This window comes from Haliaeetus leucocephalus, unplaced genomic scaffold (assembly GCF_000737465.1).
Source record: "Haliaeetus leucocephalus isolate CR32 unplaced genomic scaffold, Haliaeetus_leucocephalus-4.0 Scaffold555, whole genome shotgun sequence".
Lineage (NCBI taxonomy): Eukaryota > Metazoa > Chordata > Aves > Accipitriformes > Accipitridae > Haliaeetus > Haliaeetus leucocephalus.
This window is the reverse complement of record NW_010972991.1, coordinates 19,034,871-19,054,536: the sequence shown is the minus strand read 5'-3', so window position 1 is coordinate 19,054,536 and position 19,666 is coordinate 19,034,871. Positions and strand designations below refer to the sequence as shown.

The window sequence follows — 19,666 nt, the reverse complement described above, 5'->3', positions numbered from 1 at the left end:
ATTGACTGTTACTGGATAATACTGAACATTTAAGCAAGGCCAGGCATTTTGAGTGCAAAGAATCAGTTCATTTTGCTCTCTCGCATATACACCAGAACATTGTGTTTACATTTGGGGATGCTGAGTAGAAGACACAAAAGGAAAAATAGATTGATGGACAGAAAAATAGATTGATGGACAGAAAAATAGATCACTGTGTAACAGTTGTGCAGGACAGACTAAAGAATAATGTATAAAATCTTTTTATTAGAGAGAAAATATTTACTCAGAATTTTCTTTTCTGCCAGTGAGTACCTCGTGGTGGGAAAAAAATCAATTCTCTTTCTGAACTGGGGCATTTAGTTGCCTTCTGTTACAGATCTGTGGTTCTATCCGCTTATCAGGTTTAAGACCCTGTTAAAATTGTTTTCAACATCTTAGTTACTTAACGAAGAATTACTGTTAAAATTTGCACTGCTTCTAAAATTTCCACTCAGTTTCAGGTAGAACAGTTCTTTGTTGTGAAAGTCAGTAGTTTTATCCATCTCCTGCGCACCTAGAGGAGCTCTTCAAACTTCATCATATCACCAGTTCCAAGGCTGAATCTAGCTCCTGTGAGATGCTCTCTTCACAACTCACAACAGTAAAGTTTTGGGGGGAAGTAGAAGGAATCGCCATCTGAGGAAGCCCACCAACAATGGACATGGCCAGAAGATGAGCTTTTAGCATGTCAGTCTTAGCTTTCTGTTTGTGGGCAGTCGGCCATGGCTTTTGATGGTGTGTTAACAAACTCTGGGCAGGAGTCATCTCTTAGTGTTGGACTTCTGCCTGTCAATTTGTTCTTCTGTATGACAAAAATCCATAACCTATGGCAAGCTCATTGCCAGTCCTCAGAAGTCTCCTTGAGTAAACAAGATTCATCCTGCAGTGTTATCTTCATGCTAGCAACCACAGACAGTCTTCTGAAAAGGAAGCATGAGCTGTTACTGGTTCACATGTATAGTTGCTGTTTCTGGAATATATTCCCTTCTCTTGTTTTAATTCTCCAAGATTTTCTGAAGCAGGTATCCCTCAGACTACAAGAACCATTAAACTTCTGAAAAAATGCAACGGAGTGCTGAATAGAATACCGAAAATATATTTCTGTCCTCTTCAAACCTGTTTTTGCTGACAGGCTGACTGAAATAAAGTTCCTTTTCTTGCTTTAAAAATACATGATTATTATGAATGATTGTAAAAGTTGATACATTTTAAATGTTAACTGTGAACTTCAACTGACAATACTTATAAACGCTATGCAGGGTCTGCTAGCTGCTACTTTATTATGTAGATCTTTTTTTGTAGGTGTAGGTATTATTCCATGCCAGTGTATCTGCATGTTTGTATGTGCTGGGAGGGAAGCAATGCAGCTGGGTGGCGGACAGTGTATCTTTTTGTGTAATCAAATCGCTCATCTCTCCTTTATTGCAGTTTCACATCCTTGAATGTCTGTCTATTTCCCGAAGATGAAGAAAATGATTGCATGCTTCTTTCTGCTATTCGGACACACTCTGCTTTCTACGGTCTCTGTCATGGCAAAAGATCTCCCTGGAGGACACTTTCTCCGAAGAAGGGATGTTAACTCACAATATCTACTAGGTAAGTTACCAAAAAAAAAACCAACCCCAAACCCCACAGAAAAACAACTACACATCACCACCAAAAGCCATTGGAAATACAAATTATAAAAGGCATAAGCAGCTGGACAAACGTTGGCTGAGATAGTTTGTAATAAAAAGGAGATTGCTATTTGCAAGCAGGAATATGAGAAAGTTTGTTGACCAGTTAGCAGCTGTTGAAAGAAGGTGTTTACTTTTGGGGTAGTAGATCTGTTTTATGTAAGTGATATGAAATAAATATTTACTACAGGACTGTTTTGGAAAAAGGACCTTATTTTCACTGTTTAGAGAAAATACATATTGGTCCATGGAGGTTCTGTCAAAGCTTCCTTTTACGATGCCAGCAAGTTTTAGCTGTCTATATGTATATGCTGTGTGTAAGGATGATTGAATGGAAATCAGTGGCTATTGAAATGAGGCTTGTCATTACATTATTGATGCTAATGTCTTCATTTTGTCAGGTTAATTTTCTTTATAATGAGTAGCTCATTTTTCCTCTTTTGCTAAAAAAAAAAGAGGACAGGATCTAGCAGTTTTAGCTCATGGCTGTCATATTTTAAAACATAAGGTTCATGTCTCTCTTGTTGATCATTGCCTGTACATCATCAGGCAGTTTGCTGGTCAACTTTTTCATCTGCTAACAGTTTGTGACTTAGAATAATTTTCTTTTGCTTATTATTTAAAGTAATTGTCAGAGTATGAAAACACAGCATGGATGGGGCTTTGGACACAGCCCATCATTAGGGATTCATGATACACCTCAATAGTAGATCTATTCAGATATCTCTCTCCAGCCACTGGGAGATGTTAAGTTGCCTGCCTCCCCATAAAGGTCACCTAACCTAGGTGAACATGAGGAATGTGAAAGGTACTGCAGAAGATGTATTGGGAAGAAAGAAGAAGAAAGCAAGCCAGAACATGGGAGAATGGGTGACAGAGAGGGGAGCGCCAAGTTTTATCAGTGAAACTCTTCTCCAAACAAAACATAATCCTTTAAATATATAAAATTTCATAAAGTACCATTTGCAATCTGTCCTTTGTTAACTTAAAAACATTGGTTTTCAATTCCTATAGAACAAATTTAAGCCAAATGACAACAGATTTCCCCGTCTTACTCATCTTTCTCAAAAGTAATAGATGCGGTCTTGAGACACTTGGGGTTCTGCAACTGAAGGCTGAAAACCACAGCTCTGGAAATCTAGTCCACCAAAAAACATGGGTGTGGAACAGCAAAGAGAAGTACCCACATTCACGCCTTACTGAACAAGACTCTCAAACTTTCTAAAATCCTAAATTCTAAAATGTGATTAAATAGCAGCCCCTCCTGAATATTTTAGTGTCCCCAGCAAATACCCTAGGTGAACTTATTACTTTAAGAAATAAACTCCCTGTCTCTAGAAAATGAATGCAATAGCAAGGTGTTATGTAGAGAAACTAAAAGGTGACACGTTTCTCAGCTTGCCTTTTTTCCCTATGATTTTTTAAATTGCTTTTATAGCCTCTAGTGGAAAATGTATGAAAGGAATTAGCACTCGATATAAATCAAAATGTATAGATTAAATTATTTCTTTCTTTCAAAAGCCAAGCAATTTGTGGTCCCTGCATTTGGAAAATCCTGGATCCCTATTCACTTTGGCATGTGCAGGATGCAAACAATTCTGGCAGCTCTGGCTGAAAGAACCTTTTCAAGACATTAAATGATGCAAGAAACTTGGGACATTTTCTGGTCCAGCCCATAAAAGTACGTGGCAGTTTGGAGTCAGACTCTTGGGCCTTGCATTCTGTTACAATAAATTAGGTCACCTGCTTCAGATTCAGCAGTGCATATAAACAGTGGCATGGTTAAAATGTGCCTCTCTGTAAAGAACAGAATGTGTAAAATGCATGCCACTCTGCTGGAAAGCTGTAGTGTTCCTTAAATGACATGAGAAAGAATGGGGCCAAACCATGGTCTTGGTGACATCAAATCTATTGACTTAATAAAATCCCTCCAGAATTACAGCAATTCAGCAGGGATTAGAAGCTGTCCTGTTCTACATAATATGTATATTATAAATAGTAGTGGTGATGACAATTGCTGCTGTTGTGGAAAATGTTGGTTGGCAAGCAAAAGTGAACAATATAGCTGCAAAGAACCAACAGATACCTGGAAAAGTAATAAAAGTTCAGGTTTTGGAGGTATTTTTGGGTGGAGCTCTCTGTCTTTTTAGCACTAAAATGAAAGACTATGCTATGTAACTATTAGTAGCGTTAAAATAATTTTATTCCTTTTTTCTTCCTTTTACCAATTTCTGAAACAAGAGTGTACTGCTGTGACGACTATTTATTGGTAAAATACGAGTAGTGTCCATGTACAGAATTAAAAGTCCTTGCTCCAGGAAACTAACATAAATAAGCAAAATGGAATGGATGAAAAATCCTGTGGGATTGTCCATATAGATATTTAATTTTTTGGCAGCCATGCACTAATATGTCATAGATTTCTTAATTGTCTTGTTAGGGCTAATAGCTTACATGTTTTAATGAAGGTTTCAGAAGGAATAAACTATGTCTTTTCTATGTTTCTTATCCCCAGTCTTTCTGCTAAAACTCAGTGTGTGTTGTTCTAATTTGGCAGATCTTTTTCGTTGCTTATTGTGGTTTAAAACTATTATTGCTACAGCTAATAATTTCCATTAAAGGTCTGAAATCTTTTGTGCAAGGATCGATTTCACATAAAGTTTTTGAAACTCTCTCAGTGTGGCCCTTGAAAGCCAAACTGCTTTGCAGGTTTTTCTTTCTTTAAACACTGAATCAGACTTCAAAGTATGTAAAACTTGTCAATTGTGCCAATTTATTTAAATTTGTTAACATTTTCTTAAATCTTTCTTGCAGCATATTAGTTGTAGAACATGTGTAGTTGCTTTAGTGATAGAAAATATACATGTATTTCTCGTAATAACAGAATTTGTATTAGAGATTGCTGGAAAAATTTTGGTTTAATGTAGGTATATTTATGTTTTAAAGGATCGTTTCCATAGTCCTGCAAAATCTTGTGAAATAACAGAAAGAAATAGGGTGGTCCATTTGTCTTTCCTGTAGCAGAGGGCGGTCGCCTCTCCCCTTACGTGACGTATGAACTAAAATTTGCCTTCTCTTTCCCCTCATCAGTTAATTTGATCCTGAGTATTGGATCTTTGGCCTTACCCTGATTCCTTAAAGGAAATTCATCTTTTGTTTTAGAATCTTCTCTTTTAAGGGCTTTATCAGAGCTCTGAAGAGTTTTTGCTTAGCTCTGACAAAATCATTGCTCCTGCTGAGCACAGCTGCTTTATTAGATTACACACAGATCACTGAAAGCACAGTTTGCCAGCTTAGAATTTCTTTTTGGATACTATAGAAAAGCAGTAATGGAAATATACTTGGCTACATGGTTATAAAGATAAAATTATGTCTGTTACATTAGCAAATTCCTCTCAGATATAACTGAAACAGACTTCTGCACCTAAACAGATGAAGAGCTGTGTCAGATGTCCAGAGTAGTGGTTTCCATACTGTGATTTCAAGGCCATGGTCAGAGGTCCACAGCATCTTTCAGCAGGTTCCATGTTGAGAAGCAACATGTGCCCAGTTCTTGCAAGATGTAGCTTTTTTTGGTGTTTGATGTTGTGGGGTTTTTTGATGGAGGGGATTTGGGACTTATACCCTAGTGCATCTTAATAATTTATTAAAAAAGAAAGCAAAATTTCAACACTGTGGAAAAAACACAAGTTTTTGTGTTTTTTTTTTTTTCTTGGTGAACTCTGTTCTTGTAAACTGGGCATGTATTTCATGTCACATGGGCATATTTCTTTGGAGAGCTCTCAAGTGTATGCATGGGAATAATTGAATAAGCTGTAGAATAACATTCTAAGCAATAACATTCCTTCTGTTCCTTAGGCATATAAAACATGCACCTACCTGTTTTTGAAAACAACTATTTATGTGAGGAGAAAAGCTAATTTAGGGGTACTCCTTTAGATACTATGTGATATTACAAGAAAGAAACTACAAGAGATTAACTGATACTGCACAAAATTGAAACAGAGAGGGGAAAGGAGGCCAAGAAGGAAATGTACTTGGCTCCTGTTCAGTAGAAACTGCTGCTAAACACAAGTGTCCCTGTCTGTGTTAAATTATATTTTACAGCAAAATATATAATGATTTATCTCTTGGTTGTGTATATATGATTCCACTAATAATATGAAGGGAAGTAATATGAAGTACACAGGGTGCTCACTAAATTTATGAATCACTCGCTACAATCAGTTAAAATTATTCCAAACATTCTTATATCCAACCCAGTTCTTAAACGTGTGATGTAACTTTCGGGCTCAAGGACTTTATCAGGTTAACGATTCTGGGTTAAATTTTAGCCACACATCAGAGGGGAAAATATGTGACAAAAGTGAGTCTGGTCTATGATGCTTCTGTGGAGTGCAGATAAGATTTCTGTTTAGTTTTGGTTGAATTCATTGTACATTTATACACTAAGAGCTGGCCAGAGATCTCTAAATCCTGCTAATGTGGACTGCTGGACCAACATGGGATGACAACTGCTGTAAGAAACTCATTCGCAGCCTCAGCATATGTGTGTATGCGTTATTTTTTCAAATCAGTGCAACCCTGCCAAATTTTTTTGTCCTCAAACACGTTAAGTAGATTCATTGTAACTGAAGTCTGCATTGCAATTGAAGTCAGAATTGTGTCATGGTAACTACATAATGTGTTTGACATACTATGCTGGTATAGTACTTGGGGACATCAAAACTATTCCAGGCAGTAGATAAAGGTAGGAAGAGGTTGCAAATTACATCTTTTGAATTATCATGTTTTTAGTTAAAATATAAGCAAAATCCTAACCAAACTTTTATAAGGATACAAGGTAATCAAATACATATCAATTTAGACTCTCTCTAATCAAAACATAAAATTGCCATATAAACAGAGATGTGTTACATATGGAAACAGAGAGAGCAAAGCATTTTACACTCTGTGAAATCACCTGTTTCTTCCTTCTGAGGTGTGTAGGTACATCTTACAATCGTTGTGCCTCAAGGCAATATTAACAATTGCATGCTTCGCTTCCCAGTAGTGATTGTCTCAATAGCTGAGAGGTCTCCCATAGACTTTATGCCAAGTCTTGAAACTTCAGCTTTCATCTTAATCTCTCAGCTGTCAGCCTCTTCCCTGCAATAGCTGTTGTCCATTATCTACCTGGCTGGGGTCTAAAACAGTAGCAGGAAGGTTGCACTTGCTCAGACCACCCCACTCTTTCAGGTTTCTGGGTTTTGTTTGCAGTGGGAGACTCTGTCTGTGGCTCTGAGGCTTGGTAGCCTGGCTTGTGCCTACCCAGCCCCTAACAGAGGTCCTGGGGTCTGAGAAGGCAAGATCTGAACAGTGATCATATCCCTGCCCAGCCATTTGTTCTCTGCAGAAGTTATCCCTTAAGCAGGCCCAATTGATGAGCCATGAGGGCTAGCTGGGACCATGAGAGACCCCAGGGATTTGTGTCCTATTCTGAGTACGCTCAACTGCAGCCTATTATGGAGATCAGAAAGTTTGGAATTTGGTCTGAGTTAGCAATTTTTAACCACATAACGTTATGCTTGCCAACTGTCGTATTTAGTATTCATTATTAATTTTCAAGTCATGTATCAAAATGGCATTTACTTTTAAGCCACTTAAAGGGCAATTCAGTAATTAATGTTATATAGGCTATAATTCTATTTCTAGCAGCACAAGAAATTTTCTTGTGTTCCTTTAATGTATAAGTATTTCCTCTAACAAAGCCTTTTCTTTTCCCTTCTTCCTCTCTTCTCTCTTCTCTTTGTTTTTTCTTATTCTTTTATCTTCCCCCCATTTTTTCATTTTCCCTTTTTCTTTTTTCTTTTTTTTTTTAAAGTGATCTGTAAGTTTTCCACAAGGAGTAAAGAATATCTGCTGTTACAGAAAAAAACAAGTCGTGTACTAAACTCCAAATGCTCTTCGTGTTTCTGAAGTTGTTTGTTACAACGCCCACAAATTACTGTGAAATACCATTTCTGTTTGAAAAAGTTTGCCTTGACAATAATTCACTGAGTAAAATTACAAACAGTTTTTATGTGTAAATTCTCAAAGAGCTCAAAGCCTCCTCTGTGTATTTTGTCTTGAAGGAAGATCAGGCTAAATGAAAGAACACTGTATGTTCAAAAGTGTGGTGTTTTTGGCTTCATTGTGAGTACTTTAGCTTAATAATTTAAAAAGCACATATGTGCAAGATTAACTTGAAAATCCTGGAAACAGCATTTGCATAACTTAAGGAACACCTCGTTTTATAGGCATGAGTCGGTAATCAGACACTATTGTGAATGAAGACAATATGCCTTTAAATTGCTTTGGAAGCTAGAAGACACTGTCTACTTAAATTTAAGTACTGGTGAAGTGGTAGAACTAATGGTTTGGCAGTGGGCGTGATGTCCCACATATTTTGGGGGGCAGGGGGAAATGGTATATGGCACTATCCCTTGGTGCTGTTTCTGAAACTATTCTGGAAAGGAGTCTGATACTTAGACTGTTACCAGTAGATAGAAATCTGTGGTTTCAGGTCAGCTGATCAACGAGTAATGTTGAAGTTGCTAACAGCTTTCCCTGTAAACAAAGACATGGGCAACTTTAAAAAAAAAGTATGGATAGGAGTTTTTAAAAAGTTAAGCTAATGTCCTGAAAGCAGAACAGCACAAACTCATTAAGGTTACATTTTTTCACTGAATTTTCTATGCTGCTACTGACAGTCATTTACTTTCTCTATCTGTTCTTTCTGTAATAATTTCCAACAGCGCCCCAAGTAGCTCAGGCAAGATAGGAGTTTCAGATCTTCAAGGAGAAAGATATGAAGATCATCTTGTCCCACACAATCACCTTTTTGTGTGTTGTGATTTGCTGTCTTACAGATGTGTGCAGGAAGACAGTCACAGGCAAGAGTAAATGCCTCCAGGCTGTCTGTGGGAACTGGATTCAAAGTAGCATTAACTGTGTGTACTACAAGGTTTCTCCATCATAGCTCAGAACATGAGTTCCTACTCTCTCATAGGTGCGAGCTATGCGCAGCTGAGAGCACGTAACATTTGTTTCCATCAGGAAGTGGTGGGTTGATGATGCTGCTGGGACTGGCATGGGGATGTCAGGATGCTTTACCCCTCTCTCCAGGTGTTCCCCTGCCTGCAAGGGAAAGCAACCTGCTCCACGGTCCTCCTGCCCATTAAAGCAGGTTTGACTCCTGTCAGGAAACCCAACAGTTTCCATCTCAGAACAGCTGAAATATGCAAAAAGAACTAAGAACTTGAGAGTATTCCTACACCATGCTTTGGCTTCATGCCAGAGACAGCACCAGTCTCAGTAAAGAAATAGAGAAATACTAGAAGTCAGTTTGGGGACTCTGGAATTAGAGAGACTTTATATTAATAATGACCTTGTTAATTTGGAAGGGATGGCAGGGAAGGAATAGAAATGGTGGGGTGAACTGAGAACAAGGTAACGGACCCTTCCGCAGTGACTGATAATGAAGCATTTGCATGTAGAAGGAAATGGAAATCTGTGGACAAGAGCCTCCTGCTGTACAGTTCTCCTAGAAATTTTGGAAGTTCAGAAAAGATTTTGTCAGAGGCAATAAGGAAATGTCTGGGGGCTGTGTTGCATTTAGAGATTGTTCCCAGATGAAGAAATTTGTAAGGAGGAATGGGTGAGCTGCCAAACTCATAATGAATCTTTGGGTTAGGGCCAGAGGCCTGTGAGTTTGGGGAAAGTCTCAGAGCAAGGATGGGGCCAGGGAGTATGGGGGCAGGTCTTGGGGCCAGGATCTGTCCCAGAGCTGGCAAGAGATGGAGTCACCTGCAGAACCAAGTGCAGCACATATGCCTGCCAGGAAAGGGGTAATAAGCAGTTTCTAATGTTTATTCAGGAACTAGGTATGATTATATCTGAAATGCACCATACCATCCTTTGCCCTTCTTTGAATTAAAATGAGAAAAAAGAAAGGAGTGGAAGGTAACTTGCACAAAATGTCTAACTAAAGCCAAGAAGTGCTTGGAATTACTGCTATTCATCATTTAATCTTGGCAACAACCACAAAATGTGTTTTCCAAACAGAAACGATGTTACATTAACTGCTATGTACTTCATGCTTGATCTTTGCAAATGAAGCTACTGCAGTTTCCTAGAAGGTGTATGTAGGTAATACATAGATATGTCTTTCTTCCCATCTGAGCATTTTGCTCTTGGTATATTTATGAATTGCAAATTTGAGCATTCTTTTCTTGTATGATTGTATGGCAAGAAGATTAAACCTTCTTGATGAACTAAGAAATCTTTTGGAAATACCTGAGAACCTGTCAAATTCAATCTTGCTAGCTGGATATTTAGCTAGGGAAAACCAGAATTCTGGACTTCAAGAACAAATACTTGACACCCAGCAAGTTCATACATTTTGAAACAAATTTGGTAGGAGTTATACTGAGATTTTTAAAGAAAGCAAAGATTTATAAAGTTGTAAACAAGAGAGAGGCAAGTAAGGTTGAAGGCTAGAGGGAAAATGAAATAATAAAATGGCAAAGAAATACAAAAAAATTAGGAAGACGTTTTAAAATGTGCTAGCTGGGAGAATAGTTTTCTCCTCTTTTATTTTATTCTGAGTGAAGACTTTTGTTCTGTTAGTCAAAGATAAAATCTAAAAATAAACCTGGTGTTATTGCTGGCAGGGTAGCAGGACATGTAATTTTTTGTATATACATTACTGTGGAGTGAGCTAAGAAATACAATATATTGAGTCTTAAAATTGCCATTAATGTGTTGCCTGCTCAGGCAATAATTTTTCTATGATCTCATTTTTTCTTAACTGATCTCATCCCTCCTTTTTGCCTAAATTTTCTTAGTCTATAGCAAACACCTTCATGGAACTAATATTTACTTGTTATAAATTACTTTTTCAATGTCTTAACTTTGCTGTAGTATTTACCAAATTGCGCTAACCTCCTTTTGCTTTGCATACAGCAATAGCTTTCTTTAATATTTATCCATTCTCATGTATTAGGATAAAGACCTACATAACCAAATAAGTAATATCCAGATTTTAAAAAAAGTGTTAAGGAGTCATAAAGATGTAGGACAACAATAGAAAATAAATAACTCATTTTTAAATGATCTTTTCAAGGGAGCTGGCTTGCAAAAACTTTTGAAAAATCACCATCTAAAACTTGGGCCCTTTGAATGTGTTCAGTTTGAATATCCCAAAATGGAAATGTTTAAGGAAATTAAACAGTGCCATGGGACATTCTTGGGAATTGGGACTCTACCATTATTGTTGCTTTTAAATTGCTGGAACTGTCTCTGGCCCACAGTGATTAGCACTCCCCAAGCAATCTCTGTGCATCATTCAGAGGCTACAGGGGGACAGGGATTACTCTCAGTAGGCAGCTTGCATACAGCCACTCTATTTTAGCAGGAAGGTGAGTTTAATACTGTGGATGCAGGCCAGCTGGCCTCTGAGCTTAGCTTCTATCTTAGACTGCTCTCTGGCACTGAGACCAGTGGTGTAAAATGGCCTGCTTCTGTACTACTAAATACCCCGAGTTTGCAGAGTAGTTGCATCCACATCATTGCTTATTAGGATGGATTCCTGGCTCATGTTACTTCCCATATCATGCCTGAGGACTGTTTGAGAAAACGTTAATTGTCCTAGGACAAACAATACCAGGAACTGTTCTAATGATTTAACAGCCTAGAAGAGTCAACTCCAATGCCCAGGAAAACTCCCTGGCTCTGCTTTAGTTATATTAAGGCAATGTCGCATTAATTAGAAATAAGCTGAGAGGGTACAAACACACTCTCAGACGGAGACCCTGGGTGGATGAGCAAAGTCAAAGCAGCATGAACTTCGTCAAAGCCAAAGTAGGAGTTCAGGCTTGAGCATAATTTGCTTTGAGAAAGGAGTAGAAAGAAACCTGCAGGGATCAGATAAAATAATTTAATAGAATTTTCAACTTTAGAGGAAATTATGTGAAATATTCTTTTAAGTTTTTTTTTAATGTATCTCTTGGTAGTTGGATCCCAGCTGGAGTCTTCTAACTGGAACTGAAATTTCCTTGCATTGTTAATTTTGCAAAGGTGGCATCACTGTGACTGTCATTTACAGAAAAACTGGATATTGAGTGGAGGAGGAGAACTATTGACTTGACCTGTCCTTCCCTTGCCTTGTCTGTCCTTGCCTTGCCTCTCCTGGCCTTGCCTTTGGATAATACAACTCACACTGAGGGTTTTTTTAACTTTTGTGTTGGCAATACAAAACCTCTGCTGACTTAGAAGCAGGTTTATGGATGAGTAGCTCTTTTCAATGAGTATGTCACTTTTCATAAGAAGAGTGGAAGGGAATTACTTTGGGGTATGAGGATGTTTGCCAGTGTTGTGAGAAAGTTCCTTGTTTAAAATGAGAGCTGGTAAGAGGAAGAGGTTATAGTTTACAGAGCAAGTGCAAAAGCATGCAACTGCTAAAAGGAATCACTGAAAGTTTATCTGAGGGTATGAGTGTTCAGATCTGTTAGTCATTACTGATTGCCACTCTTCAAAATACCACCCAGCTGGAGTTTTCTTAGTAAAAAAGTTACATTTTATTTTTCATGGAGCCCATCTCAGTTAAATCAACTTTAATAATTACAAGGTTAATAAAAATTCCCACCAATTCAGAAGACAAAGAATTTAAATACATTTTAATTTGGAAATGTTTGGTATTTCTATAGATAGAATTTTGCTAGTGAAAGTAGTTTTGAAATATACTGTATTACATTCAGACTGATAGATTTTTCTTAAGTAATTTAGCACAATGTGGTGTATTTCTGGTAGTACTATCCACTAACACCATCCAGGATTTTTCCCACCAAGATTCATGCCTGACTTCAAAGTACATAACTGAGTCTCTTCAGACTGGGATCCAAATTTTTATATTCAAATTAAAAGGATTCAACACCATGGCTATAGTTTTGACTTGTTTTAAGGGAAATAAAATAGCAGTCATTTTACTCTTCTCCCTTCTCTGTCCTTGCCTTCATATACACATACATATTCTTAGCATTTTTTCTGTAATTATCTTTCTTTCCCCTTGCTCTGCTCCCACAAATCATATCTTAGCGTTATCTTTGTATTACAACCGTGCTGGAGTATTTCATGTTATATTAGTAAAAATAATTAATAATTAGATATGCCACTAAGATGGTAAGGTGGAAAATAGTTAATATGTCAGGATATCTGTATCCCATTAGAACTGGAATTTTGTTTCTGTTCAATTTGGCTTGCATTCAACATCCTCTGATTTTGAAAGAATAAGCAACCCGAGCATATTCCTACGCTTCTGAATAAAGGCATACTGTAGACTGCACATGAATAAATCCAGGCAGTCATTTTTATTGTCATCAAAGAGTATTTTTATTCTATGCCCACAAATGTTCTTGATAATCTATGAAAGAGGCCTCTGAGCTAACAAGTGAAAACAGGCATCTTTCTCACCCCTTGCCTTGGCAGAAGTACATGATTAGCATTCATCAGCAGTCACAAGTGAACTCATGTAAAGGCTTGTCTACAGACAGATGTTTTTCCAATTGAGTCTTTGATTGGCCCACTTGTACTTGTGCAGTATGACATGACCTTTAATTATACAGTCAGATACTACTTTTCCACCAAGTATTTGCCTCATTCAACGTACAAGATGGATGAGAGTACACTGGGAATTGAATTGGGTTGGGCAATAAGGGAGATCGCTGATTAGGAGTATCTCAGTTTAGTAAGATGAGGATGCCACTGCAGTTTGATGAGTATTCTTGCCACCTTTAATCTTTCAAGCCAGGCAGACAAACAGGCAACTAGCTACCTCACAGGTTTATTCCTAGCCACAGGTATTTAAGAACATGAGCAGACACACTAATTGAAGCCATAGGTCCATCTAACCCAGTGTCCTGTCTCTGACAGCAGTCAAAAGTGGATGCATATGAAAAAGTTTAAGGACAAGGCAATATTGCCTGCAGGTATTCCCCCAACTGCCATGCTTTTGTGGCTCAGGGATTTCCTAATCTGGATGGGTCTTTAATGTAAGTATTAAACCTCAGTTGATTTCTCTTCACCAGCATCCCATTAAGCCCTTTAAAGTCCTTTTAATCTTTTGCCATATGCTGCCTTCTGTGGCAAGGCTCGTGGCTCACCTCCCCCTGCTTGCCTTAAGACTGCCATGTGCTGGCTTTCTGTGAATGGTCAGTCCCTATCTATTCTCATTATGCAACTCATGCATATGTCTCATATTCTTTCAAAAAAGAAGGATGCTGAGCAGAAGCCAGAGGATGTACTCAGAGTCCCAGAAAGCTTGTAGCATGCCCAGAAGGCAGCCAGCCTTCACTTCTGCTGTTATCCATGTCAGCTTGGCCTGCCCGTCTCTGCTATTGTCAGATATAGACATACATTGTGGTATTTCTGCTTCAGTTGCTCTTGGAAAAAAACAGACTGCTGATGGCTGAAATATAAGATTTCAGGAAGTGTATGAGTGCTCTTTTGGCGAAGTTGAGTGCCCCTGTAGACAACAGGGTTTTCTCTCTGATGCAGCCACAGAATTTCTGTGTGATGCTAAGCTAGTCCACTAGATGAGACTTTTCCCTGATGGCCATTAATTATGTGTTTGAAATCATGGGGTTTGATTTGCAGAAGTGCTGAGCACTCACAGCTGCAGTTGACGTCATTGAGAACTGTACTTTGTACATGTGAAGTGCTGCTTAATGCCAAGTTCCGTGAAAAATCAGTCCCTTCCCATCTCGTATCAGTCACTGCAGTTAAGATACTTTTGACCTGAATTTCTTTGCGTTCTGTTTTCCCTGTTTGTAATGGAGGACTGATACCACCCTGCCTCATCAGTGTTAGATTTCCAAATTCTCAGGCACTACCACAAAAAGCATCACAGTGTAGCCCACTCTAATAGTAATTATGTAATTCAGAGGGGGTTTCCATCCCGCGTGGGGTATGAAGTCAAAATCTCAACGACAAAAGGGGGTACAGCACAAGTATCTACCCATTCCACTGCCACTAGCCATTCTGGGCACTGATCTCAAAAGAAAAAAAAAAATACTGATCACATAACAGGCAGCTTTTGTTATTTACTGGAGGCTGAACTTACATTGCCCAAGTAGCCTTGGTTCTGGCATCTCCTATTTTTCCTGTATTTTCCCAGCACTTGGCAAGGTGTTTGTTTAGACAGCATGCTTGAGGCATCGGGTCAACCTGAACTGATTTGCATTGTGAAATTCTTCTAAAGTATTTTGTTTGCATTTTGCCTTCCAGAAAATACCTGCAACAATAAACGTCTGGACCTTGTCTTCATCATTGACAGCTCTCGCAGCGTACGTCCTTACGACTTTGAAAAAGTGAAGGAGTTCATTTTAACCATCTTGCAGTTTCTGGACATCAGTCCTGATGCCACCCGCGTAGGTCTGATTCAGTATGGCAGCACAGTCAAACATGAGTTTTCGCTGAAGACATTCAGGAGGAAGCAGGATATCGAAAGAGCAGTGAAGAGGATGATGCACCTCGCAACTGGCACCATGACTGGACTGGCTATTCAGTATGCAGTGAACATCGCATTTTCAGAATCAGAAGGAGCTCGACCTCTGAAGCAAAATGTGCCCCGAATTATCATGATAGTGACAGATGGGAGACCTCAGGATCCAGTGACAGAGATTGCCACTAAAGCACGTAACTCGGGAATCTTGATTTTTGCCATTGGAGTGGGAAGAGTAGATATGAACACGCTGAAGTCCATTGGGAGTGAACCGCATGAAGAGCATGTGTTTCTGGTTGCTAATTTCAGTCAGATTGAAACACTGACCTCTGCCTTCCAGACTAAACTTTGTGGTAAGGTTTTTATCTATAGTTTGAATGCATATATGAAAGTAAAACACAGAAAAAAAATATGCATTATAATCAAAATTTTTTTTTACATGGAACTTTATCTGTTAGAATACATATATTGAAAAAAAGGGAGACTAGCCAGACAACATTCAGAACAGCAGTCATATATATATGGGGAACAACTAATTCTACTGCTAAGTGCCATAAAATGTGATCTAATTCCTAGTGGTCATAAGCAGTGAGGCAAACAGACATACCATGATTTTCCTATTCATTGCATAATAGCAATAAATTTACAACCCTCTGCTATTTGAATATTAGATAAGTTGTTTCATCTATTGATTTTAAATGTGATCTCCCTTAGTACTGAAACTTCAAACTGAAAAACAGTCTTTTGATTATTTAAAAAATTCTATGGAGTTCATGGATTCCTCTTCCAAAGCTTACATATTAATTCTATGCAAACAATTATCTCTGCACATGCCTTGTGACTGGAATTAAGACACAGAGACATGGTAGTGGTTTTATTCCATCCATTTTACAGACAGAAAGTTAGGAAAAGCCATTACAGTTGTTTTATTCATTCATACAATAAAGTAAATAATATTTTAATAGGTGTTAATTTACACTGAGAAATCGCTTCCATCTGTAATCCCCTGATAAGAAATTACCTTTTACAAATATCATGGCATACATAATTCATTTTATTCAATCTCTGTACTTGATAGAATTTTCTTTTTTAGTTTTTCTTGAGATAAATAGAAAGAACTTCATACAGATTTGGCATTAAACTGAGGCATTTTCAGCTGAGTCCAGAAAAAGAATGCATGGTGAGATTGAATGCTCACTCATCTCTAGGGATGCTTTTGCCAGAAAAGAACTGAGGCTTATTGTCAGGATAGTCTGGAGAATTTTCCTTACTTGGTCTCTTCCAAAATTGTTTCAAAGAGCAACAGGGCTCCAGCTGAACTATATCAGCACAGAACACCATCACAGACATTCATCAGATAATAGATTTTTTTCCTATTTCTTCCTTGCCTATTATTAGCTGGCATAGTAAGATACTTTTAAAAACCAAGAAAGAATAAACTAAACATGGATTGAGAGTTTAAATGGAATTAACAGCAAACGCTTCAAAGCTTGATCTTACTGAATTTTTTAATTGCATTTTAGAAAGAAATCCAGTACAAATACCACTTACTCTTTTTTTCAGACTAGGCAGTGTCCAGTAAATGTGTTAGTGTTTTACAGCTCACTTTTAATCCAAATACATGTGATCCTCTATAAAACCACCTTCAGGTGGAGGAGTATGGAGGTGACAAGGTGACAAGGATTGCTGCTGCCTCCTTTTCTCCACATTTGCCGTGTCAGGAATTGAAGGTGAGATCCAAAAATGCACTTAAAAACCCAGGCCCAGACGCAACAGAGAATTTAAGCTGTTAGATTCTTATGGATTTCAACTTAAAGGACTAAATTGCAGGTAGGATCCTTAATATTTTATTGAGTCTGGGCTGTGAAGCAGCGTTCAGCTTGCTGAATTTCAAGAGAACAATCTAAGCACCCATAGCCTCTGCTTCCTAGAGCACCTACATTCCTCACGGGAAATGTGGTTAGTTCTTTTTAAGTCCTCCCCAGTGTGGACCCAGAGGCAATATCATTGTAGCTGAGTCAAACATCTGGACACCTTGTTTCTTTGCTAGAGCAATTGAAGGCATCCCTCTGTTCGAGTCTCCTGGCATGCAGTCTGCTGGGCTGCATGCTGTGGGAAAAGACCTTGGCACTGGAGCTCTCCTTGTGTCTGGATTGCCCTTATGTCTGTGGGAATGTGTCTTCATGGTTCCTGTGAAGATAAAAGAAAAACCTGGCCATGTGATGAAGCTCTGTGGGGAAAATAAAAAGTAAACCAAATTAACCACTGTTTACCCATGAATGGCAGAGATTATCCAGTGCGTAGCAGCTATATTCTCAGAAGAATCCATATAAACTGGCTGTGCCCCATCCTCTGCTAAGTCAGACTTTCCCTACAGTTGCTGCCTCTGGCTGCTAAAGATTTGGGGGTGTCAGAAACAGCAGTTGAAGCCAGGGGATCCCAGGGGCCTCTTTTTATTACCAGTCAGCAAGGTAAAAGAGAAGCAAACAGTAACCTGGGAAATCAGGGGCATGAGGAGTGAAATGAGTTGAAAACTCATAAGAGAAACAGAAATGGTGACAGAATCCAGGAAAGGAGGTGGAGGTTGAATAGAAGGAGAGTGAGAAAGACAGAGGTTGGGATGGAGCAGTCAGGAGCAAATAAAGTCTTTATTATTATTCTGTGAAGTAGATAGTGGTGTCATCCCCATTTTACACTGAAGGAACAGAGGCACAGAAACAGGGTTAAGACTGTCAAGATCACCCACTAACTTTAAATATTTGACTCATTGCAATTCCTGGTCTGATTCTCTGGGGTATTTAGCATTTTTAGACTGATATAAACTAATATAACATACCAGTCACTTGCAGCTGAGAGAAGCCTGCGTTCTTGCAAATCCAGATTCAGGTGTCTCTAGCTAAACATATACAGTGTGAAGGTTGATGCTTGCTTGAAGATACTGATATTATTGGTTTGCCCAGAATCAAATAAGGACCCTGTGACATAGACAGAGATAAAATCCAGTTCACAAGGCTCACATTCAAATTCCTTAACTATGAGATCACCCTTTCTATTACTTCAGTCCCTGGCTGTGTCCACCAACACCTCCTGCAACAAATGAGGTTGCAGAAATCACGCATACAGCAGCCAGCCTCCTTCACCACAGAAATCTGACTGGTGACCAGAGTACCACTGATTCTTTGAAATGGGTGCAACAGAGACACTTTGGAAAAAAATTTGTGTGATTGATAGTATATCAGAAGATTGGTAACAGATGGTAACAATATATTCTCAGAAGGGACTGAGTTATTGGGAGGCTTATCATTGAATGCTTCTTTTTTCTTCTTTTTTTTTTTTCATTTTTTAGTACTCTGTTTTGCAACCTTATGTTCTTTTGGTATGGGAGGACTGACTGTTTTTGTAGTAACATTCGATAGGTTCACGTTCTATAGCATTAGTATATGTTAAGATTCTCTGATGCTTAAACTACTGAAATTAGTATATTTTTGTCGTATTTGAAAGTGCTTCTTTGGTCATAACAAGCTATACCTGATGTCGAAAGCTAGTAAAATACAGCCAAGAGGAAACTTCTTTTTAGGAAGTATCAAAGGTCATAAAGTTCATTTTCAGAATGATAGAAAGATTAAAAGACAAGAAGTCCAAGCAGGTCTGTATTCACTTAAATAAAAGTACTTGAGAGGTTTTATTGTGGCAGAAAATTATGAGATCCAAAAAGCTGCTTAAGAGTTTTGGGAATTGTGGTGGTTTGTATATTAGTAATAAATGCGTAACTGGTAACCATTCCAAAGACCAGATACATAGTATGTATCTCGAAACCACATTTTTTTTCCACAAGTACCACACATACCACATGTTAAGTTATTTATCAGGCTTCTGTTGTGGCTGCTAGAAGATTACTGCTAATATCTATTCCATAAATTTTGAGCTTTGTCAAGCTAGCACATAAATCCCTAATTGTTGTTGAGCAAAATATATTATTTTCCACACAATGTTCTCTGAGAAGTAATTCACCTATGTATTACAGAAATTACATACAAGCAATGCTCCAGTGGAAAGAAAAAGCCAAGGACATTTCTTGATTCCCAACTACTGATCTGGAGAAAAGTAGTTCAGCAATGAATTTGACACAGTGGGCCCACTATTCTTTTTCTTTCTTACTGTCTCTGTTGTATTTTACTACTTGCTATTAGAGACATAAAATACAAACAGATTAAAAACAGACTCAGAAAGACTATACTCTGGAGTGCAGCTCACCTCAGCTCCCACTTACTGAATCTTGGAGATGCATGACTTCAGTGTCATCCTGTATCGCTTTTATGTTCCTCAACATTAATAACTAAGCAAGCAAGATTCTTTATCAAGTTGTTCTCTAGTCATTCTTCTTTAGTATTGTGCTGTGTGGTGATTTTCTTCATTCAAGAAATTGAATGTACTCTAGAATAGTTTGTAC

General features: G+C 38.2%; 1 protein-coding gene across 1 annotated transcript in view; it reads left to right on the top strand.

The window, feature by feature from the left end:
* Positions 1-1,484: 1,484 nt before the first annotated feature.
* The window catches only part of MATN2 (matrilin 2), a 67,822-nt gene continuing 49,640 nt past the window's right edge, over positions 1,485-19,666 (top strand). The window contains 2 exon segments of the mRNA XM_010577141.1: positions 1,485-1,617; positions 15,000-15,569. Of these exon segments, the coding sequence (XP_010575443.1) occupies positions 1,485-1,617; positions 15,000-15,569 (703 nt within the window).